The sequence below is a fragment of the Podarcis gaigeae genome, assembly GCF_964106915.1.
Source record: "Podarcis gaigeae genome assembly, chromosome: 15".
Lineage (NCBI taxonomy): Eukaryota > Metazoa > Chordata > Lepidosauria > Squamata > Lacertidae > Podarcis > Podarcis gaigeae.
The window spans coordinates 44,981,591-45,005,999 of record NC_139692.1 but is presented as its reverse complement, the minus strand read 5'-3'; the positions used below and the strand labels follow the sequence as shown (position 1 = coordinate 45,005,999).

The window sequence follows — 24,409 nt, the reverse complement described above, 5'->3', positions numbered from 1 at the left end:
CCCGTCCCTGGCAGGGAAAAAGTGGGCCGGGGTCCCCTCTCCGCCGCTGAGAGAGATTCAGGGGACCCGCATCGCGTTCCTCCACCTCCCTAGCCCCGTCGGGGTCTTTGTCCCACCAGGGAAAGGCGAGCGCGCCGCGCCTGGGCTCTCTCTGCCGGCCGTCCAGGGGCGCCCCGGTGGTCCTCCGGGTCTTGCCCTCCCCTCAGGGCGCAGAATTAAGCATGGTAGAGATTATATCGGGTGGGGGGCGCTCCCCGTTTCCCGGCCAGGCCCCCTTTTCCGAAGCGAAGTCTCCCTCCCTCCCTGCGTGCGGGCTCCGCCTGTCCCTCCGTGGGGAGCTGTCGGGAGGGGCGCCGCCGCCAAGACTTTCATAAATTTTCGATGCGAAGCGGGAGGGAGGGAGAGCGGGGGGGAGGGAGGGAGGAGGCGGGGAAGGAGGCGGAGGGGGACCTGGCCCTGCCCAGCCCGAGCCCAGCCCAGCCCTGCCTAGCCGTCGCTGCTGCGGGGAAGAGAGGCGAGGCGAGCTGGGGCGCAGCAGCGCGACGCCCTTTGGAGGCGCAAACCCGAGCGGGTGGAGAGGGGGCTCTGCGCGTTAAAGAGGGAGGCAGGAGGAGGAGGAGGAGGAGGAGGCAGCGCGGCCAGCCCGGAGGGGGCGGCTCCCCCCCCTAAAAGCGCCGAGCCGAGCGGAGCCGAGCCGGCAGCGAGCAACCAGGCGCGCAACGGAGAAGGAGAGTCGTCCGACCGCTTCGCCTGCCTTCTCTGCCTGTCTGCCTGCCTGCCGGGGAAACGCTGCCGCCGGCCGCGCGATGCGGCTGCCTGGAGCTCCCGCGAGCCCCGCTCGGATTATCTGCCGCCGTCGCAGTCGCCGCCCGCTGTGAGCGCCGCTCCGGGATCCGCCGCCGCGGCGCCTCCAAGATGATCCGCAAAGGTGAGTCCGCAGAGCCCGCGAAGGAAGCGAGGGACGCAGGCGGCCGTCGCCAAACTTTGCCGCGCTGTCCGGGGGCTGCAGGACCCAGCCGGGGAGCGCAGGCCGACAAACTTTCCTGGCCCCTCCGGGGGGAAGTGGGGACGTCGGGGCTCCTTCCCGTGGGTCCCCGGAGTCGCGCCCGGACGAGAGCAGTGAGCCGCACGCTCCGCTCGGCTTCTCGGGGTACCTGGGGGGGGGGGAGTAATGTGGCAAAGAGTAAAGAGGGGCGAGGCGGCGGGGAGGGCAGAGCAGTCTCTCCAAAGGGCTGTGGCAGGGGGTCCCCGTCGAACTGGGGAGGGTCAGGTGGTATCCGGCCTGGAAGGTCCGGATCGCTGGGCTGAGTCGCCACTTGGGCTTGGGCGGCGCTGCAGGGAAGGAGTCGACGGGGCGGGGGGGGGTCAAGAAGATCGGAGCGCCCAACGGGGTGGGGAGAGGCCGGTCCCTCCCGGCTTCTTCGGGTGTAAGGACGGTTTCTTTTGCTTCGTGATCCGCAGTCGCATTCTGGTTCGCGCGCCCCGCTGCCGCCTTCATCTGGGGCTCCCTCGACGGGTCGGGGCTGCTGGGACCTGGCAAGCTCTCCGCGCGCGCTGTCAAGTCAAAGTATGGGGGGGGCGTGGGGTCTCCCCCTTACCAAATGCGCCCAACTTTGCTGGCCCAATCTTGGGATGTCGCTCTGAGACCGACTTGTGTGCGTGCGCGCCCGCGCGCCCTAGGGTGATGGGGGTCTCAGGGGCGGGCTTGATCCGTGGGGCTGAGCGCGGATCTTTTCTCGGGACCCGAAGTGGGGCAGGGCGGAGGGGAGCGAGTAGCTGGTGCGCTCGGCTCTAATCTTTATGCGACGGCGGTGGGGTCACAGTCGTGGCGGTGTCTCTAAAATCGGCTCAGGAGGTGGGATGGGGAGGCAGATCCCGTGCCTGGGCTCAGGCGCCTGGTCTTGTCACGGCAGCATCTGGCAAAGCGATGCCACAGAGGCCCCACGCAAGGAAGAAGGAAAGAAGGATGAGGCCTCGCCCTCCCTCCTTCCCACTCTCCCTTCCCACCCCCACCCCCGCTTTCTGCCCCAGTTTCCGAAGCTTAATCCGTGCCAAAGCAACTGCCCTCCTTCCGGACCGCGAGTCAGGGCCCAGCACCTATTTTTTAAAGGAGCACAGCTTCCTGAGCATGCACAGAGCGCCCCTGAAGCCCGTTAGCCAGAATCAGCAGACCCCTTAATAGAGGGGGGGAGGGAGACTTTGATGTGGGGGTCAAGAGGTCAGTTTAGGACCACCTCTCCCCCATTCGGAAGTTGACCACTGGGGGCGGGGCGAGGAAGTTTTTTGGGCGGCGAGGCGACTTGGCTAAGTTGCCCCGCGATGAATTCTTGCGAGTCTCGAAGCTGTCTTTCATTTCGATCTATCTGTACGTCAGCCACGCGGAGGAAATGCAGAAAAGAGCCAGCCCGGCCCGCGCTTCTCTGCCGAGCTAATATCGCTGCCCTGAATAATTCAGCAGCCGGGCCCGCTTCAGGCCACGCCCCCCACTCCCACCCACCCAGAGGAGAAGGACCCCGGCCCCCTCTTGGCACCGGCGGCGGCCTCGCTGGTTCTGGGCCCCGGAAGGAGCAGGTCTGCTTTGGAGGGAGAGCAGCTCAGCCCGGGACCCCTCCGAGAGGTCTCCAGCAACTGCCTCCAGGCACATATTTACATCTCATTTGCATATAGTCGAAACAAAATAAAAAAAATCCTTCCAGTTGCACCTTAGAGACCAACTAAGTTTGTTATTGGTATGAGCTTTCGTGTGCATGCACACTTTTTCAGATACACAAAAGCTCATGCCAATAACTAACTTAGATGGTTTATAAGGTGCTACTGGAAGGAATTTTTAAATTTTTATTTATTTTATTTTTATTTTATTACCGCAGACCAACACAGCTACCTACCTGTAACCATTTGCATATAGTCATCTTTGCATATTTAGGCGGCCATTCAGAGGGACAGTCAGGAGGGAAGCAAAGTTGAGGTTGTTGTGAGTAGATGTATGTGTGTACCTGGGGATATAAACACAGGCACATATATTCTCTCATATACACAGAGATTTAATATTATCTAAATATATCTCACATACGTATAAAACCAACTTTGTTTCATGCAACCCACTTAGGTGTTTTTTTTTAATCGATTAACATGCCACTTAATCTTGCCAAATATTTGTTTGATTTATTTATTTCATAAACTGCTTGGGAGGGTTGTTGTTTTTTTAAAAAATAATAATATCAAGGGCTATATATGTTTTATTAAATCAATCAATCAACCAACCAATCAATCAATCAATCAATCAATACTATATCTCATTAAGAGACCTGCAAGAAGACAACCCTCAAAGCAGTTATCTAAAGGAATAATGTAAGGAAGAAGGTTCAGGAGATCATAGGGATGGGGCCAAGGACTTGAGGCTAGCCCTCCCCGCTAAACACCCCTGAATGGCAGGATCTGTAGGCAGATCTGGAGAAGCCTCTGAAGATCCCAAGGGCCTGAACCAGGCGGCCACCACTAGCCCCCCTTGGCTGTGTTCTCCCTCCACGGCTGGAGGCAATATGCTGGGAACCCCAAGTGGGGAGAGCAGCTGGGCTTCCCTTTGGGGCCTCTGGTGGGCCACTGTGAGGACAGGAGGCAGGACTAGGGGTGCATTTTTTAGCTTGGTCCAGCACGGCCGGCAGAGCTGTTTTTCTGATGCATGCCCTGGTCCCAGCACAAAGGGCAGAACATGGACCCCTGGGCCACAAACACCCCTTTCCTAGATCCTGACCTTCTGTTGGATGAGGCTACTGGAAAGCATTCACATCATCTTGTTCTCATCCTGAAGCAAAGTTCTTAACCCGAGGTACTATTTCTGGGTTAGAGGAGTCTGTAACCTGAAGCGTAAGTGACCCGAGGTACCACTGTATAAATTTTACCAGGTAAATAAATCTGGCCAGGACTGGGGTTGAGCTGTGGAACTCCCTGCCACAGGAAGCAGTGTCGGCATGGCCACCAACTTAGAAGATGAGCAAGGCTAATGATAAGGATATCAGTGGCTATGCTCCTGACAACCAGCTGCTAGAAAGCACAGGAGCGGAGAGGGATCTCTTGCTCAGATCCTGCTTGCTGGTTTCCCACTGGGGGGGGCAACTGGTTGGCCACTGGGAGGGGAGGGCGCAGGACTAGATGGCCCACTGGCCTGATCCGGCAGGTTCTTCCTGTGTTCTTAAGGCCCCCTCCCCTCACTAACCGAGTCAACCATTTGCACATCTGAGGTTGTTTTGCACATTGTGCTTATTTTTCACGGTTTTCTAAGTTGCTTTGAGGTTTTGTGGGGGAAAGAGACATGATGATGAGAACTCACAGCAACCAGCAGAGCCACAGAGGGATGATGGGAATTGTAGTTCAGCCGGAGCTGGATTCTGGCCAAGGCTGCTTTGTTGGGTGAAGTGGCAGACCCCCGTCCTGGGAACGGCAGCCCCGTTCAAAGGGGCCAAACCCCCAAGGTGGGGGGAGGGCATGCTGTAGCACTGCTGAAGCAGCCTCCTCCAGCAGGACTGGCTCTCCTGCCTCTGTGAAAGGGCTGCAGCCACAGAGTTAAGACTGGGGTCCCCACTTCTGTTCTGGAGGAGGGTGGGGCAATTCTGGAGGTCCCTGGGGGACCCACCATACCCCAAAGCTTTTTTAACCCTATTCTGAGTCTCTTTAGAATCCAGTGCCTGAGCTTGTCTCAGGACACATATTATAGGACCTGGGGTGGGGGCAGGCAGGGACCTTTTCAATCCAGGGGCCGCATTCCATCCCGGGCAACCTTATGAGGGCCACTTTTGACATTGGACTAGATGCCCCATTGCATCCTTTCCAGCTTTAAAATTCTATGATTTGATGGTGGGCGGAGCCAAAAACAAAAGTGGGCAGGGCAAGGAATGTGAATGGTTCGCTGGTGTCTACACTCTCCAAGCCTCTCTCTCTCCACCCTCCATCAAGGCAGCCCAGAGGCAAGTGCAGAGTTCAAGGACACATTTGCAGCCTTGCACAAGCACTCAAGGATGGTGTGAGGCAGAGCCAGTGAGGGGCGTGGCCTGAGGAAAGCCTCAGGGAAGGCGGAGGGGGCTCCCAGTCTGAGGGCCCCCCTCCCCTTGTAGGATCACAGGAGTGTCTTGCAGTTCCTTGGCCTGAGCTGCCAAGGCAGGATCACCCTCAGCCCATGGCAGCTGCTCCTTTCACCCAAGATGCCACTTAGAGTACAGAGCAAATGGCTCTGGATGGCTCGGGCTAGTGAGCCAAATCACATGTAGCTATGGGAGGTGGCGCAGGTGCATTTTTGTGGGGGTAACAGGCTCCTTAGCCACTCTGAAACACCTTCTCAGATCCCTTCCAGGTTCCCTTGCATGAGATGTCAGGATGCTGAGATGCTGCCTAGAAGGGTCTGTGTGCGGTCCTGGCAGCTAGAGAGGGAGACTTCCAAATTCCTGCCCCTTTCCCTTTGACCTCTGTGCTGACCTGTCCTTTGAAGGCCAAGGAAGGTGTCTTGGCTGCATCCCTTCCCCTTCCGCCTCTCCTCTCACACTTTTGAGGTCCTCCTGGAGAGCAGAGCTTCTTTGCCCCTCCAGCTGGTTAGTGATCCAGGGCGATAGAATCCTGCCCAGTGCACTTCCCTCAATAAACACCAGCTTCCTAACTCTCTCAGACTTCAGAGGTGTTCTCCAAAGACCCATTTCACCCAAGTTTACCTCTGCTGCTGCGTACACGCTCCGGAAGCCAACTGGAGATTCCTTTGGCATTCCCAGTTCCCAGAGCACCAGGGAGGTCCAGTTCTTACACCAGGGATAGTCAGTGGGCTGGGCTGTGGGGAGCAGCCCTCCCCACTCCAGCAACCCCATCCATTCTTTTAAAATCAAGGTGCACTTGACATTTTGAAGACTGTGCCACTTGCAAAGGAAAGGGGCTTAATTTCAAAAGATGAATATGGAAACGGGGGAACCTACACCCCCCCCACCCTAAGAACAGGCCAACCAGATCAGATCAAGGGATGCAGACAATTCAGGAGGGTTGCTGCTTTGGTTTAAGGCTTCCCCAGGTGGTGGGGGGCATAAATAAAAGTTTAAGGCATGGGGATAGGAGAGGTCACAAATGACAGTCTCTCCAAAAGAGTGGAATTAGTGAGGAGATGAAAGGAGCCCCAGACTCCTAGCAGTAGAAAAATGGCAAGAAATGAGATCCTGGTGGAACATTAGGAAGAAATTTCTAAGCCATTTGATGGGGGGAATGGATGATCTTGGAAGGTGGCAGACTCAGGTGGTCTCCTGTCAGAGATTTTTTTAGCCATGGCTCCTGCATTGCCCCTTCCAACTCTACAGTTCGATGATTCGATGGAAGAGGAAGCTCAACATGTCCTACCAAAGAAATGAGACCTTCCCGATGCAGGAAAAGAAAACATGTGTCCAGAGATGTCACAGATGGATGGTGAGGCATCTTGGGGCTTTGGCAGAGGAGACGGAGCCTAAATATTTAAATAAATAAACCGGCGAATGGATTGAGGAAAAGCAGAATTGGTGCCAGAAGGCGCTGACCAGAGCAAGAATAGGCTTTCCTCCAGCCAAGTTGGGGTAGAGAGCCAGCGGTAGATAATTGGCACCAGGGGAGCTGGGTTCAAGTCTTGCCTCTGCAATGGATTTGTTTTCCAGACTTGGGAAAGTCACTCATTTCTGGCTCTCATGGAAATGATACTTTTTTTCTTCTTCTTTTTTTGGAAGCGGAAAACCTTTATTTGAATCTGTGGCAGGGACGTAGTTCTGGTCTCTGCACTCCAGAAAGGAGATTGTAGAGCTGGAGGAGGTTCAGAAAAGGGCCGCCAAAATGATCAAGGGGATGGAATGACTCGCTCCCCTATGAAGAAAAGTTGCAGCATTTGGGACTTTTCAGTTTACAGAAAGGACAAGTAAGAGGGGCCACAATAGAGGCTTATAAGGCCTGCAAGGCCTGGAGAAAGTGGACAGAGAAGTGTTTTTCTACCTTTCTACGAACACATGAACTTGTGGATATCTAATGTTGGGAGATTCAGGACAAACCAGAAAAAAAAGCCCTTCACGCAGCGAAGAGTTAAACTCTGGAACTCCCTGCCACTGGAGGCAGTGACGGGCCCCCAACCTGGAAGGCTTCAGAAAGAGGATTAGACAAATTCATGGAGGAGAGGGCTATGGCGGGCTACTGGCCAGGATGAGCTATTGCTCTGCCTCCACAGTCAGAGGCAGCGATGCTTCTGCAATACCACTTTCTGTGAATCTCAGGTAGGAGAGCACTGCTGTTGTGATCAGGCCTTTCTTGCAAGCAGCCCATTTGCGGGGGACAGGATCTGGTTGGCTACTGTGAAAACAGGATGCTAGACTAGAAGTCTGCCCCTTGCTCCCTTGTGCTGATCTTGCTCTTCCTCTCTCTTCCGCACCTCTCTTTATCCCCGATGCGAAACTGGAATCCCAGGCTTGTCCCCCCAGCAGGTCCCTCGCTCACTTTGAGGGCTGCAAAGACAAGGAAGGCCCTTACATTATTTATTTGTGGCATTTCGGTGTTTCCCCGAAGCCAGGTTACATCAGAAGTTGAAATGCAAAGTAACACACACATAACAAAGGCGGGATAAAGATATGGCAACAGAGAGACTAAGCCAGGCTGCGCTGAGTGAGTTGGAAATGAGAGTTGGGTGTTTGAGTACACATACTGGCCTATTAGCCACCTCACGCCCAGTTGGGGAAGGTTCCATCCGCCATCTTGATTCAAAATGGTGTCACAATTTCATCAAAAGCCAGGTGAAATGTGATCTTGAATTGCAGGTTGTTGGGCTAGATCAGGGGTCAGCAAACTTTTTCAGCAGGGGGCCGGTCCACTGTCCCTCAGACCTTGTGGGGGGGCTGGACTATATATTTTTTTTGGGGGGGGGAACGAATTCCCAGGCCCCACAAATTCCCCAGAGATGCATTTTAAATAAAAGCACAATTCTACTCATGTAAAAACACGCTGACTCCCAGACTGTCCGCGGGCCAGATTGAGAAGGTAAATGGGCCGCATCCAGCCCCCGGGCCTTAGTTTGCCTATCTATGGGCTGGACGACCTCAGTCGGTGGAGCAGGAAACTCTCGATCTCGGGGTTGTGGGTTTGGGCAAAAGACTCCTGCATTGCAAGGGGTTGGACTAGATGACCCTGGTGCTCCCTTCCCACTTGACAGTTCTATGACTCTGTGACCCTTGGGATTCCTCCCAGTTCTATGATTCTGTGTTCAGGGAACATTTGGCTCTGAGGTCTCAGAAGGTGCCCAAGTGCAGGCAGAAAAACCTGAGCCTTCCAAAATATACAGCAGGGGGGAAGAAGGGGGCTGGGTGAAACCAGAGGTGTTTGTGATGTGATAGAAATAAAGTGTGCTGGGTGTGCGTGTTAATCCTGGCCAACTCATCCCTGTTACTGCTGCTGCTGCTCCCGGTCTCCTCATTTCTCCTCTCATCCCTCTGTTTTGACCAGCGGGAGAAGCCTCTTTCCCCACATCCCCCCTTTCGTGTGAGACCCACTTGGTGGGAATAAGGAAACAGGGAGTTTTCCTCTTATTTAGCACAGCACCCACCACATGGAGCTCCCTGCTCTGTAGGAGTCGTCTCTCACCCTTCCCTTAGTGGTCTTGCCCTATCTTTCCAATATTTGGGGTGGGAGGGCCATAGCTCAGTGGTACAGAGCACCTGCTTTGCATGCAGAAGGTCCCAGGTTCAATCCCTGATAGCATCTCCAGGCGACAGGAGCGAGCCAGCATTCAATCACACTGAGCAAGCTGGAGTTAACTCTTTATTAGCAAGACAGTGTCTGCAGAGGAGTGTCCATCCTATGAGCACAGCAATTCTTCACTAGGTCTTGCCCCCCAGGAAGCAGTTGCAGAGGCTGAAGGCCCCGCCTCCCCACAGCTAAATTCCCTCCTGCAAGCAATCTGAGACTGTGCCTGCTTGCAGCCAACCTCTCCTCCACCTTTTTCATGCCTCTCCTGGTTCTGGGAGACCAAGTGGGAGGCGAGTGTGTCGCAGCAGGAGCAGGAGACACCTGTGACTCTTTACCAGCCAGACTCATCTCTGCCTCTTGGCTTCCTTCCTCTCCTGCTTCAGCTTCTGCCTCTGATTCTGAACTGCTCTCTGCCACAGACTCTCCCAGCTCACTAAGATCTGTTCTGCTTCAGCTTCCAACACCTCCTTCTCCCAGCCCTCTCCCTCTGACCGCTCATTGTTGTCCCATCCCCACTCCCCGGGCTCTGAACCTTGTTCCCTTGGGGTTTCCCCAGCCGGTTCCTCCCACCAATCCTCTGCATCCAACCAGTCCATGACCCCAGATAGGGCTGGGAGACAGTCCCTGCCTGAAACCCTGCAGAGCCATTACTGCTGGCCGGTGTGGACGACACTGAGCCTGAAAGGCCCTTGGCAGATGTCAGCCTCTGGTCAGCCAAAGGGAGGGCTCTAGATGAACTCATGGTTTGGCTTGGAATTAAGGCAGCTTTCTTTTCTTCCTCTGTGTAAACATCCCAGTATGAGGTGCCTTGCAGGCTCCTTGCTTGTGGGGAGAAAATAAACACCTGAATCTGTTGATTGACCTGGGTCTGCCTCTGGGGGGAATCACAGCGCTGCCTGGGAGCTGACAAGACCCCCTGGGAAGAGCAGCTTTTGGGGAGAGCTGGGTTGATCTGAGAGCTCTTTTTAAGAACATCAGAAGAGAGCCCGGCTGGATCAGGCCAGTGGCCCAACTGGACCAGCACCCTCTTTTCAGAGTGGCCAACCAGATGCCTCAGGAGCTGCTGCTTTCTCCTTGTCTGGAGGCATTTAAGCAGAGCTCTTCTGGTTCCTTCTGCAATGCCCAGCCAGACGGCTGCTGCCAGGGACAGAACGGGGCAGGAAAGTGAGGTGCAGGTGTGGATCACAGCCCCAGGACACCCCACGTCACCCCACCTTATCTTTATTGGGCTCAAACTAAACACCCGGTACTCTGGGAATGAGGCCTTGTCCTCCTTGCCAGCCCCCCTGGGGTGTCGTCACCTCCTTCAAACGGGACAGCAGATGGAAATAACCCCAGACCCAGAGGAGAGCTAGTTAGCGGCTGCCTCTAATCCAGATTAAGGGGCTTGCAAATCGAGAGCAAGTCCTCTGATCGGGAGATGCCTGCAAGACGTGTAATTCCGTTCACATGGCAAATTAATCCAGATTAACTCCCCCCCCCCCAACCCTGGTGTGGAGAAGGGCCACTTCTCTTAGCCCTGGCTGGTGATAGCCTAGTTTGATAGCCTTGGGGGCTCACGGGGTGAGGGGGCTTTGTCAGTGTTTGCTGCCGTGCGAGTGTGTTGAGGGGGTATTCTTGTTGGTGCCCCCTTGCCGTGAGGGACTGTGCCACCCCAGGGTGGGGAGGGAGCAGGCAGGAAGCAAGGCAGGCCGGGGAGCTCCTGGAGCGACAGACTCTGACCCGGCAGAGCCGTGTGGGGAGAGGAAGGTCGCTTCAAGGTCAAGGCATATGGCAAGGTGGTTGTGCGGGAGCGGGGGGGGGCTGCAGGAACCCCAGCAGAGACGGTGTGTCTTCCCCCCCACACGCCTCTATTGCTTTGCTAAAAGGGTTCACTTGGCAGCTGGGCAAGAGAATTGAATTAAGTTATTTGCACTTAGTTGCTCTTCTAATGCAGGGAAGGGAGCCTGCAGGGAGAGTCAGAGGGAGGGGCAGGAGGGGGTGGGCACAGAGCTGGCCTGGGCTTGAGGGCCCCCCCCCCCACAAAAAAGGCCTTCTCTTTCTGCTCTCCAGGAACTGTGAACCTGCTTCTGCAAGGTAGGCAGCAGCACCTGGGCTCTGCAGAAATAAATGTCAGCTCTAGCATTTGACAAGAGCCGCAGGGTGCAGATCCAGGGGTGTGTGACTGTGGTTTTGCCTGTGCTGCTATGCATGACCCCTGAGCTCCCAGGCCATGTCCCACCACTGGAGGCCATCAAACTGTACAGTAGGAAGGGACTGCCAAGGGAAATCTAGTCTACCCCAGCAACGCTGTGTGTTCAGAGCTGTGTACGTGTGTCACCCACTCCTCTAAGCCAGTGGCTCCCTAATCTCCACTATTTATGTGTTGCCTTTGTAGCCCTCTGATTTCTCAAGGTAGCGTGCCTCGCTCTCCCCTCATTTGAGCGCCACAACAACCCTGCGAGGTGGGTGAGGCTGAGAGGCAGTGCCTGTTTTCCAAGGTCATCCAAGGGGATTTGACGCCTGGTCTCTCCCAGGCCTTTGCTACTTGGGTGCAGGCAGCCAGAGACCAACTGGCAGCTTCTCAACACCCCAAGGCAGCCACTCTTCCTGGGGGACGAGGACAGGGCAGAGAGAGGGGGGGCAGTGGCGGCAGCAGCGGGGTTTCTTCTGGGACTGTCTAGGACAGCCTTTCTCAACCTTGGGTCCCCAGATGCTGTTGAACTACAACTCCCATCACCACTAGCTAGCAAGGCCAGAGTTCAGGGATGATGGGAGTTGCAGTCCAACAACATCTGGGGAGCCACAGGTTCAGAACCTCTGGTCTAGGACTTGGAAGCCTGTTCTGGGAGACTTCCCTCCTGAACAACAACAGCAACAGGAAATGAAAAGCTCTCTGCACATGCTCTCTTTTTACATCACCTGGGACCAGGGCTTGGTATTGAAGGTAGAGATTCTGAGGCCCAGTTAGCTGGTCTGAGAGGGGTCCCTGAAGGGATTCCCTTTGTGAGGAAACATTGGGGAGAAAGGCAGGAGATAGGGGCAGTCAGGCCACCCCCTGACCTTAGGTGGGGGCACACTGGTGGTTGTGGGAGACAGTTAATTCAGTTTATTTTTTAACTGCAAACCATCCCGATTCATGCTTTCGAAAAAACGCAACCTGAAACTCGCCCGCCCTTCAGAAATCTGCACTTCTCTGAATTTTGCAACACAGTTCTCCATACAGAAATGCATGCACTGGGTTTAAGTGTGCATATAAATGAATATATCAGTGAAAGTAACATGCCAAAAGGGGCAGGGTATTAGAGAAAATTGCTCTGCAGAAATGTGTTTGTGAGGAGGAATTTGACTAAGATGCTGAGGAATTTTCAGGAAGCTTTTTTTTAATTAAAAAAATTGTATTGCAGATTGCTGCGGAAATGTAAGAGAGTTGAATTTAAGATTAGGAGTGAGATTAGCGTGAGAAATTGAAATGGAGCCCTCCCTCCCTTGGCATTTGGCTTGCGGGTGGGGAAGCCTCTTCTTCCTGTCTTCTGGATAATGGACAGCCTTGTCATTGCAGCCCCTTCCTCTTAGCCTTTACTAAGACCATCCTCTCTCTCCTCTGGCCCAGAGAGCTCAGGGAATAGCCCTGATGATCTGCTTCGGAGGGGCCAGCGTGTGGGGCGCTCCACTGCCCTCTTTTATCCTCACAACAAGCCTGTGAGGTGGGCTAGGCTAGGCTGAGAGGCTGTGACTGATGCAAAGTCAGCCAGGGAGCTTAGGAGCGTAGGAAGCTGCCCTATACTGAGTCAGGCCACCGAGTCTGGCTTAGTATTGCCTACACTGACTGGCAGAAGCACCCCGGGACTCTGGGGAAAGGGTCTCCCTCAGCCCTTCTCTGGGAGATGTCGCTGGAGGTTGAACTCAGGACCTTCTGCATGCCAAGTAGGGTTCTCCCACAGAGCTGGAGCTTTCCCCTTAGAAATATAGACTATAAGAACACAATCTCTCCCTCAGGAAGTGGCAGACTGTCCTTCCTTGGAGGTTTTTAAGCAGAGGTTGATGGCCATCTGTCTTGGATGCTTTAGCTGAGATTCCTACATTGCAGTGGGTTGGACTAGATGGCCTTTGGGTATCCCTTCCGACTCCACTTCTCACAGAGTCCCCAAAGGGAAAACCCCAAGCAGAGCCTGAGGGAAGCAGCAGCTCTCCCCACCAGCGATTCTCAGCAACCAGCATTCAGAGGCGGTGGCTGAGATGGGATTTGAACCCAGGTCTTCCAAGTCCTAGTCCAACACCCTAACCACTGCGCCACGCTGCCTCCTGGTGGTCTTACCACAGCCTCCCGTCTAGTGATTCTGCTCTTTCCTTCAATCAGCTCCAAGGGCTCCTTTTCCGTCTCCACAGCCAGCGTAGCGATTGTAGTAGTACTAAACGGGGGCGTTTCTCTGATGCTGGATTTGAATGATGGCCTTGTGTCGGGTCCTTATTCCCTGTTTTGTTTGGCAAATTTATTGTTTCTATTTTTAGTGGATCTTATCGTGGATGCGTGGCGTTGCTCTCTGGGCAAGGTGCTCTGAATAATTCACTGCCCCAACCCCTTGAAAGGTGACTAATGAGCAAATCACCTATTGCACATCTTGGGGCCCAGGAACTGTAGAGTTGTAAGGGGTTCCAAGGGTCCTCTAGTCCACCCCCCTGCAGTGCAGGAATCTGTGCCCCACCCATAGCGGAGAGGGGCTTTTGCCAGCCTCCTCCTCTCCAATGCAGAGGAGCACATTTGAGTTTCAGCTCCAGAACGCAGCAGGCGGGCTATGGGAGTCCAAGTCTTTTTACAGGGACGTGTTTTTTGGGGGGGTCTTCCACCCCATTTTTAACATTTCAGGCTGTTTCTCAATTTGCAGCTGCTCCATGTCAGAGTAGACACTACTATGCTAAATGCATTAATGGCCTCCTGACTCAACAGAGGTTTGGTTGGTTAGAGAATCATTGGATTGGAAGGGACCCCAGGGGTCATCTATTCCAACCCCCTGCAATGCAACCTTTTAGGGGCCACATGCCAGCAGTGGGCAGGGCCAGAGAAAACAGTGGGCAAGCAACAGATGCAGATCTTGCCTTTGTACAGTAGCCTGGTTTCGAGTCGCTCTCCTCTATCCAGGCCAAGCAAAGAGGCACTATTAAAAGCCGGACTCAAAGAGGTTGTGAAGAAGGGCTGTGGTCCCAGGAAGAATCCCAAGGGCCAGGCAGAGAGGCATGGAGGGCCACATCTGGGAATTTGGGGGCCGGTGATCCCTGTGGTGGACTTGGCCTCCGATGGAAGACTTTCCTCCAAGCCAGTAAGAAAGCAAAGACTCTCTTTGTGAACTCTCCTCACTCGGAGGGTACCAGCAAAGTTGGGTGCAAGAGCTGGTTTAGGATGCCAGGCTTTTCTGTAATCCCACCCAGACCCCCAGCACAGCTGCCCCCAAACAACCCCACCCAGAGGGGTCTGTGCAAACAGAGGAGGGAGGGAACAACCTCCTTCTCTTCCTCATATTGGTTCAGCTCTCCTCCTTTTTCTATTTGTGATTTCCAACCCCCCCCCCCAAAGCCCGCATGAAAATCCATATGCAAATCTCTGTGTGCATTTCACTTGCCGTACAGCAAACCTCGTACGACACATTTTTGCACTTCCTTTCCTTTGAGTGCACCCCGTTTCCCTAACAGATGCTTTTTTGGGTGTGCAAGTTTTGGGGTGGAGACCAGATGCATGGCAGAACTCAGGGGAATGTTGGGTTTGGAAGGACAACAACCATGTCCCAGCCTTGGCTCAAGAAGTGCAGCTGAGGTCAATGTTTAATGAAAATGGAACACACTTCTCTCCTGTCCAGAGGGGCTGGGTTATCTTTTTGGGGGGAGAGCACTGGCCAGCTGGGGAAATGATGTCACGACAACAGTGACAGAGGCCTGGAGCCAGGCAACTGGGGAACCTGGTGAAGCCCATGGAAGGAGCTGGACCACAGCAGAAAGAGGGCAGGAAAAGCAGGGGAGGGAGAGATGAAGGCTTGAGGGAGAAGGGGCTGCCCTTGGAGATGAACTGCAGAGGCTCCCTGATGAACACAGGAAAGCTTCAGTGCACATCTTTGGGAAAGGATTTTCCAAAGGACTGTGTTACTATCATGGATTTCCCCTCCTCCACGTCCCAAATTCAAGCAAGCTTCCCTTTGGACTTTGGAGGGGCTCTCTGGGCGGGCAGGCACTGTTGGGGTCTGCGTGTGAGCATGCTTTGCCAAGGACCCAAAGACTGGACAGATTCATGGAGGAGAGGGCTATTGATGGCTCCTAAGCCACGATGGCTCCGCTCTGTCTTCCACTGCTGGAAGCAGCAATGCTTTGGAACACCAGTAGCTGGAAGCTGCAGGAAGGGAGAGGGCTGTTTTGTGTTCGAATCCTGATTGTGGGCTTCCCAGAAGACGCATCTGGTTGGCCACTGTGGCTCTTGGTCTGGACCAAGAGCCCGACTCCTTTGTACACCTCCCTTCCGTCCATCTTGCCTGGGACTGGCAGTGCCGATCCAGCTGGACCAAAGGCTTAGCGTCGTCTCGAGGTGGCGCCTAAGCAACAACCCCCCAAGCTGCACTCTGCTGGTCCCTCAACGTCTGGGGTGGGAGACAGCCTTGTCTGCTGGAATTTTGATAAAGGAAGGCAGGGCTGAGATTATATTGCTCATTTCCAAGCATTGAGAGACTCCGGGGTTCCAGCGCTTCCACAGGGAACAGCGGAGATTGTGGTGTCTTTAGCATATAGAATCATAGAAATGTAGAGTTGAAGGGGGCACAAGGATAATCTAGTCCAACCCCCTGCAGTGCAGGAATCTTTCACCCAACATGAGATTTGAACCCATGTCCCTGAGCATGTCCCTCATGCTCTACCAATTGAGCAATTGGTTTTATTAGGTATGGTTTTATTGACATGTCTGTACAACCTAAGGCTAAGATGGAGGGACTCACAGCCATCTGGCTTCTGCCTTCATCCTTCTCCCTGTTCAGCTCTCTCTAGCTGAGAGAATAGCTCACTACCTGGCTGTTGTCCTACTAAATCACATCCACGTTTCTGAGCACAATTCAAAGTGTTGGTGCTGACCTTTAAAGCCCTAAACGGCCTTGGTCCTGTATACCTGAAGGAGCATCTCCACCCCCATTGTTCATCCCGGACACTGAGGTCCAGCGCTGAGGGCCTTCTGGTGGTTCCATTACTGCAAGAAGCAAGATTACAGGGAACCAGGCAGAGGGCCTTCTCGGTGGTGGCGCCCACCCTGTGGAACACCCTTCCGTCAGATGTCAAGGCAATAAACAACTGTTTTACTTTTAGAAGACATCTGAAGACAGCCCTGTTTAGGGAAGTTTTTAACGTCTGATGCTGTATTGTTTTTAATATTTGGCTGGAAGCTGCCCAGAGTGGCTGGGGAAACCCAGCCAGATGGGCGGGGTATAAATAATACATTATTATTATATTATTATTATCCAGGTGAGGTGGGATGGAGGGCCCACCCATCAGCCTGCCATTAGGAAGCTTACCCCTTCAGCCGCACAGCCCTTGCCTAGACAAAAGGTGGCCCCAAGGATGGAAATCCGCCTGGCTAGTTGAAGAATGGGGTCCTCTGTTAGGTCTTAACCCTAGCTGGGTAGAAGGCTCCAGGAATTAGAGGGGACTCGGGAATCAGGCAGACGGAAGCACCCCGCCAAAAAATCCCTCACAACAATATAAATAAATGAGCTTTGGATACAAGTGTGCTGCAAATACTTGAAAGGTGCACACACACACCCCTCTCCCCAGACACACTCCCTGCCTGCCTTCCTGGACCCCCTGTGCTCGCCTGCCTGTTTGGGTTGCTGGGCAGGCTTTGATGCCTGTTAATGAGACTCTCCCCTTAAACGGGCTTCACTCTGGTGTGAATTTAATGCTGATCCAATTTGCTGACAGCAGCAAAAGCCACGGGGGCAGAAAATGCACATGAGGAGGAGAGAAGGGGGGGCTAGTTCAATCTGCAAAGGTGCCCCCAAGGATAAAGGTCGGGAGCAAGGGGCAGAGAGGTCGGCTCCTGGCCACAGGGTGGGGGGCTCTGCAATTGGGGTGTGTCCATCTTCACGTGGCCTAGAGCTGGCTGGGGAGCAGGGAACAGAAGGGGGGACGGATGTCTAGTGCCATTCCTGGGGAAGATGAAGAGTGCCTTGGACCAAGCCAAACCTTTGGGTGCATCTGGCTCTGTGTTGTCTACACCAGCTGGCAGCAGCAAAAGAAGCTGGCATAGTGATGCAAAGTCAGTTCCATCTAACTCAGCTTTGCCTACACTGACTGGCAGCCTTGGCTCACTGGCGTTTCGGACAGAGGAGTCTTTCCCAACCCTAGCTTTCTTTCCCAAACAATAAACTAAGGTCCCAGGTCTCATGGTTATGGAATAAAGAACTGATTTCAGTAGGAAAGGAGGAAGCTGATGGACCCAGTGTTAGAAAGGTACCGTAGATACAGTATATCAGCTAGGCGCCAAATGGCTCCTTAAACCAGGGTTACAGTTGCCAAAACGGAATGCCTTGTTGCCATTTTGGGGGCAGACAGCTCGAAAGTTGTATGTTTCAGTGTGACTTTTTGGTTCCTGAAATTCATTCTGATTCTGCAGATAAAATATCATGGATAGAATCCTACAGGTTGTGTTGTGAGAGTGCAAAAACAGTCCAGATCCAAGGATCTCCAGGCAGGCACCTCCAGATGGTGGAGACTTCAGGTGTCATCCTGGCGCCCAGGCATCTTCACGTGGTCACAAGCAGCTGATAGCCAGGGCCAAAATGCTCCTGGCAAATTTCAAATGCTGATTTGAACCCGGGACCTTCTGCATGCAAAGACTCAATGACCTTTGAGGTCCCTTTGTAACTCTGTGGTTCTGAACTTGGGATGAGAGGTGTGTGCGCTGGGGATTGTGAGCTAACCTTGTTGGCATTGAGGTTTTGCAGAGAACAGTCACAGACTGGGGGTCTCTGGCCCCCTCGTGAGCCTCCCTTTGGGGGCACCTGGCTGGCCACTGTGGGAAGGGATGCTGGACTAGAGGGACCCCTTTTGGCCTGATCCTGCAGCTGCCAGGCTCTGCTGAGGTTCTTATCTTCAGCACCACACCTGATGCCTTTTATTTATTTATCCATCTCACATCCTTCCTCATCCTGCTTCTGCCCCTTTGGCCTGATCCTGCCGCCTTGAGGCTCTGATGTTTGCATTTCACGGCTATTTCCACCCACCTCCCATGCCCAGGTGTGCACATATACCTGCCAAACATCACCTACATGGCTGTGATGACAAGGGGACTGGGGTCCATAGACAAAAGCTCATGATGACGCAACAAATCTGTTGGCCTCTAAGGTGCCACAAGTCTCCTCTGTGCTGCTTTTTCTGCAACAGACCAAGAGGGCTGTGAACCCCACTGGAAACGGGGGTGTGTCTTGCCTTTTGCTCTCCTTGATGCACTGCAGTCCCTCTTCCCTCTGTCTCCCACTGGTTTGGAGTGGAGGGCAGGGGTGAAACTGGGCTTTATTTCACCCAAGTCAAAGACCCAGTTTGGCACACTCCCAATGCACACACACACAGAGGCTCTGGAGGCTTCACCCGGGGCAAAAAAACCAGATCGCCCCCTCCTTCCAGCTACAGCATTGGTGGAGGGTCTGGAGGAAGTGGGAGACTCAGCAAGCCCAGGGCTGTATCCAGCCCCATCCTTTAGCTTAGGTGCCCAGCCGATTGGGATTTCAGCATCCAATTTTAAAAGCCACACACACAGACACAGAGGGAGGTGCAGGCCCTCCACTGCCAGGGCTTGTGCCTCGTGTGCCGCTCTCTTATTTTTTAAATAATTGAGAGTAATAAATATGTATTCCTCCTTCCTTCTTCCTCCCACCCTCCGCAGCTTGTCAGCTCCCAGCGCCTCTCCTCTGATCAGGCCGCATCTTTCCTTGAGTGCAAAAAAAGTGGGGGGGGGGGAGAAAGGGGAAAAAATCCTTTAAGCAAAAAAGGATTAAAGCTGGGAAAGTAGGGCTCTTATTGCCAGCGACTGAGGCCTCTTCTGGAAGGAGCCGCCCTCCGAGGTTGGGGAAGGAGGCAGCCAGGGGCGGGGAGGCGAGGTTTCTTGGCCAAGGCCACTGATGGAGATGGGGGGGGGCCAGGAATCGGTGTAAAGAGAGAGGCCCAGCCATGAAGCCCACTTCTTGTACAGTGGTACCTCAGGTTAAGAACTTAATTCATTCTGGAGGTCCATTCTTAACCTGAAACCGTTCTTAACCTGAGATACCACTTTAGCTAATGCGGCCTCCTGCTGCCGCCGGAGCACGATTTCTGTTCTCATCCTGAAGCAAAGTTCTTAACCCGAGGTACTATTTCTGTAACCTGAGGTACCACTGTACTCTTGTTTGTCTCTGTGTTGCAGTAAAGAGGACAGGCTCCCTCCCTGCTTTCTAGCCCAGCTTGTGAGAAGAGGGACCAGAAATGCAGCCTTGGTCAACCTGGTGCCCTTCAGATGCTTTGCACTACGGCTCTCTCTTTTTTAAAAAAATAATATTTATTAAAGTTTTAAAGGTTACAAAAAGCAAAAGTAAAAACACCATATTAAACAAAAGCAAGTCAACACATCACAATGAGTAAAAAAGAAAAGAAAAAAAAAGAAGGAAGAAAAAAGAAAGACAAAAAAAATAAAAAACACATCAACTCTTCCCATAACTTATCTTTCATTAGCTTGTTTCCTTGACCTCCTCACACCTCCCTTTTTTGTATTCTAGTTCGGTTAACTATTTCAGCAAATCCTTTCCATCTTTTCCAATTTTTGTGCTGTAATTTATATTAATATAATGTAACTTTACTTTCCCTCCTTTCACCAATTACCAGTCTGTTTTTTCCTAAACCTTTATAACATTTCTGCTAAAACCACATAACTTCATTCCAACATCTTTCTAACATTCATTAATTTTACAATGTTTCTGTAGATAGTCTTTAAATTTCTTCCTATCTTCCTCCACCGACTCTTCTCCCTGGTCTCGGATTCTGCCGGTCATTTCCGCCAATTCCATGTAGTCCACTACGGCTCTCAACAGCCCCTGAGGTGCCAGAGGGCATCAGGTTGCCAAAGGCTGTGGCAGACCCTTCTGTATCGCCTTGGCGGTTGGTTTAGCAAGGCTTAATAATCCCAAGGGCCAGGTCATGACTCCATTGGGAGGGGGGAAGCAGCCGCCTCCTCTTGGCGCTGGGTGCTCGCAGCACCCATTGGCTGAACCTGCAAAAGGGACCGAGGCCCCTGGGGCACTCTGGATCCTGCCCGACTCCCTCAGCCCTGCAGGAGACAGCATGGCCAATGGCCCAGTGATGGCAGTAATGGGAGCCCAGGAAGTTCTGGAGGAGTTGCAATCTTGAGGGGGTGGGTGCCACCTTCCTGGCCCCCGTGGTTTTGCAGATCTCCAGGGAGGCTGTGGAAAAGAGGCCCTGTCCCAAACCCTGGAGAGCCACGGCTGCCAAGTCCGTGTGGACGAAACTGAGCCAGGTGGACCCAATGGCCTGGCTCAGTCTAAGGCAGCTTCCTGGCTCTGGGGGCATCCCTTGGGGGCACTGTGTGGGGACAGGATTCTGAACGAGGTGGCTTGATCCAGCAAAGCCAGGCTCTGCTTTGTTTCTTATGATTCCTAAACAGAACCTCCATGGGCAGACGGAGTCTACCTGGGAACAATGAACAGAAACAGGGGAAGGCTGTGCTCTCAGATCCTGCTGGTGGGGTTTCCTCTGGGGCAACTGGGCAGTCCCTGGGGCAAGAGGATGCTGGGATAGGCAGGTAGGGCACCCTCTTGCACCTGTGCCTCTGGAAGCCCTACGAATGTGGCTGATGACAGCCCCTGCTTGCAGTCTGGTGTTTTCTTTTGGAGGTACCCCCCCCCTCTGTCCAGCGCCTGTTGCTGTTTTAATCCAGCTGGCTTCCATCCTTTATTTGGGCAGTGGGGGGGGGAGTTTAGGGTTGCTTTTAGCTTTAAATGTTTTATGACTGTCTCCATCGCTGCTCTTGTCTTTGAGCTCCGCGTTTATCGCAGAGTGCTTCCAGGGCCATTTGGCAGAGAGCACGGCTTATAAATAAATCCCCCGGTAGCCAATTCTGAATGGGGATAGAGTGTACCCACTGGTGCCTCCACGGAGAGGGAGGGGGGACAGGCAAGAGAGCCCACTGGGGGCCATTTAGTCCAGAGAAAAGGGAGCAAGAGAGACAGCAGGATGGAAGTTTGCAAAAGGAAGCCTGGCGTGAAGAAAGTGGCCAGAGAAAAGTTTTCCTCCCTCTCTCATCACTCTGGACCTCGTGGGCATCCAATGAAGCTGCATGTTGGGAGATTCAGGACAGATAGGGCCATAGAACTGTAGAGCTGGAAGGGGACCCCAGGGGTCATCTATCCCAACCCGCTGCAATGCAGGAATCTTTGCTAAAGCATCCCTGACAGATGACCACCCAGCCTCTGCTTAAAACCTCAAATGAAAGAGAGTTCACCACCTTTGGAGGGGATCCAATCCACTGCCGAACAGCCATTACCATGAGAAAATTCTTTCTAATGTTTAGTTGGAATCTCCTTTCTTACACATAAAGTAGACAGAAGAACGGACTTCTTCACACAGCCCAGAGTTGAACTATGGAACTTACTGCTGCAAGAGGCAATGGCTGGAGTGGCTTTATTTTATTTTATACATTTTAATTGATTTTTTAACATATCAGTTCCAACAGTCATACAACATATCTTCTCTTCTTATACAATATTTTAGACGTCCGTCAACACCTCTGATGATTTCGCCTTCTTTATCACTTGGCTGGACTGGCTTTAAAAGAGGACCGGGCAAATTCAGGGAGGAGGGGAGGGCAATGAGGGCTACCAGCCACGTTGGCCATGCGCTGCCTCCTCAGTCAGAGGCAGTATGCTGGGGAGCATGAGTGGGGAGAGGGCTGCTGTTGTGCCCGGGGGGGGCTGCTGAGGGGCTTCCCTTGGGGCATGTGCTGTCCCCTGTGAGACCTGGAGGCTGGGCTGACCCAGCAAGCTCCTCTTCTGACAAGGCAGAGACGCTGGCCTGTCCATCTGCAGCAGACTCCCTGGGGAGCCCTGGGAAGAGGGTGCTCAGCGCTCCTTCCTCTCCCGCACGAAGCGCTTTTTGAGTTCTGCTTAGGCTGCATTCCGCCTGGCTGCTGCCTCTGCCGCTCCTCCTCCTCCTCCCGCTGCCCTTTACACCAAGGGAGGCATGCACAAGAACAGAGACGATCTGCACGCTCTCTCCCTCTCTTGCTGCAGTTGCTCCTTCCCCACCTGCGCAGATGGATCCGCCTAGACAGATCAGCACTCCTGGGTGACGCTGCCGCTTCCTCCAGGCCTGGCTGGGCCTGGCACCCGCCGCCTGCCTGATGAATGAGCCCACGAGGAGCCCTTGCCATCCCACTGGAGGGCGGGCTCAGAGTCTCCCTGGGGAGGCCAACTCAGCCGGGGTATCAAGTCAAGCAAGTGTGCTGCGGAGAAAGGGGGGGCGTGCGTTTGGCTATTTTTAGCCCCTCCACCGTATTCCCAGGCCAGCTGCACTCTAAATAGATCCAGCCGCATCCATGGAGCTTCTTCAGCCCCCTCCCCAAATCCTACACACGGCAAGGCTGAGGAGGGGGCTCCTTTCCCTCTGGAATCATTGGCCCGGGGTTTCATGCATGCATTTCTTTCGTGAACGTCTTAACAGCTTTATATCCCTCCCGCCTTTCACCCTTGTGAGCCTGATGAATCGCACTCTTATTGGCGCATGGGAAACATATGCCATGAGACATTTGTTAGGCTTCCAGGTGCCACAAGGCGCTCTCTGCTGCTTCCTTGTGACTCTGGGGCAGCGCTGAGCCTGGGAAGCAGACGGATCCGGAGGGGAGCAGGGGATGATGGCCATGATAGTCCTGTGCAATTGACACACACACACACCCAGCTGTCACCCAGAAGTGGGCAGGGACACTAATGGGCTTAAAGTTAGCAGAAGGGAGATTGACCTTTAAGATTGCAAGAAGCAGCGAGAGCAGGACAGATAGATGCAAGGACTTATTCGTGCAGCGCAAAGTGGAACTATGGAACTCCCTGCTGCAGGAAGCTATGATGGCCACCCACTGGGATGGTTCTCTAAAAGAGACAAACTCCTGGAGGAAGAGAGGACCATCAATGGCTCTGGTCTGCCTCCTCAGGAATGCTTCTCAGTTGCTGGAAACCACAGGAGAGGAGAGAGCTGTTGTGCTGGGTTCTCGTTCGAGGGTTCCCTGCAGGTGTTTGGTTGGCTGCTGGGAGAAGAGGAGGCTGCTCTAGATGGGCCCCCTTTGGCCTGATCCTGCAGGCTCTTCTTCTTCTTCTTCTTCTTCGGCTCTGACACTTTTCCATCATAGGACCAAGGAGGGAGGCAGTAAGGCTTCCGAATGCCAGTCGCCCGGACTCTCAAGTGGGAAAAGTGGATGTTGTCCTCAGGTTCTGCTTGTGGGCATCTGGGCAGCCACTGTGAGGGCAGGTGCTGGGCACCCTCTGGCCTCATCCAGACCTTCTGATGTTCTTTAGTTTGGCCAAGATTGCACGGCGGCCACCACATACATTTTCTTTAATGCCACTTTATGTTTTATGATAATGGCGGTCTGGAATGACTCATAATAAATGCAACTGAGACCATCTCCATTCAGCGCCCAGAAAAGCCCCCCTTTTCTACGTTGCTGGTGGATCAATGGTCTGCCTTGCTGCTCAGTTGCTTCCTGCGTTGCTCCAGCCTGGATGAGGGAGCCTCTGCTTTGCAGGGAAAGGGCCATTGGAGCTCAGCAGCAGAGCACCTGCTTGGCATGTAGAAGGAGATCCTTGGCAGCATCTCCAGGCCCAGCTTGGAAGGACTCCTTGCCTGAGACCCTGGAGAGCTGCTGCCAGTCAGTGTAGACAAGACTGAACTAGATAGGCTAAGGCAGCTGGGGGGGGTGTATTTTTAAATGGGGCTTGGTTGTGAGAATGCTGTGTGCCTATAGCTCATGTCAAGAGGAGACTGCAGGAGCAGGGAGCTTTCTTGCTGTCCCACTTGGGGGCTTCCCATAATGGGCCCCTGGTTGGCCTCATAAGGACAAGAGACTGTGCTCAATAGGACTGCAGCCCGATCCAGCGGGGCTCTTCTAATGGAGGTTTGTTGCAAAAGCAGAGCCTCCATGTCCAGGGACAGTCTACCTTTGAATGCCAAATAGGGGTAACTGGACAGTTGTCGTTTCATTCAGTCCATGCCTTTCAGCTTCCCATTTTAGGGATCTTGTCAGACAATATGAGTACAGAATGGTGGCTTTGATGAGCCATGGGTTTGATCCAGCAAGCGCCTTTGATGTTGGCTGTTAAGGGTCCTCCCATGTCCTTCATCACCCCAAGAAATACAAAAGCAAAAGGCTGGAGGGAGAAGCCCACCCTGAGCCCCAGGACCTGGGCTCTCCTGGAAATGGGGTTGCAGCTGGGGTGGCAGATTGGGTGAGGGGGCCCAGGCTTGCGGAGGGAGGCTGTGCCAGAACTGCCCCCCTCCCTGGCAGGCTGGTCAGTGCAGGAGGGTCTCCTCCTCTTCCTCCTGGCATCTCTTCCTGGCCCACCTGCCTGAGCAGGCGCAGCCCCTCCTTGCCAGCGCTCGGCTCTCTCCGAGATCGATAGAGCCAAGAAGCAGCATGAGAAAACAAGGTGAATATTTC

At 53.6% G+C, this 24,409-nt stretch overlaps 1 protein-coding gene across 1 annotated transcript in view; it reads left to right on the top strand.

Moving 5' to 3' along the window:
• The first annotated feature begins 456 nt into the window (after nt 1-456).
• Nucleotides 457-24,409, top strand: part of RTN4RL1 (reticulon 4 receptor like 1) — a 61,396-nt gene continuing 37,443 nt past the window's right edge. The window contains exon 1 of the mRNA XM_083715213.1: nt 457-928. Within this exon, the coding sequence (XP_083571339.1) occupies nt 916-928 (13 nt within the window). The 5' untranslated portion in view covers nt 457-915. The remainder of the gene's footprint in view (nt 929-24,409) is intronic.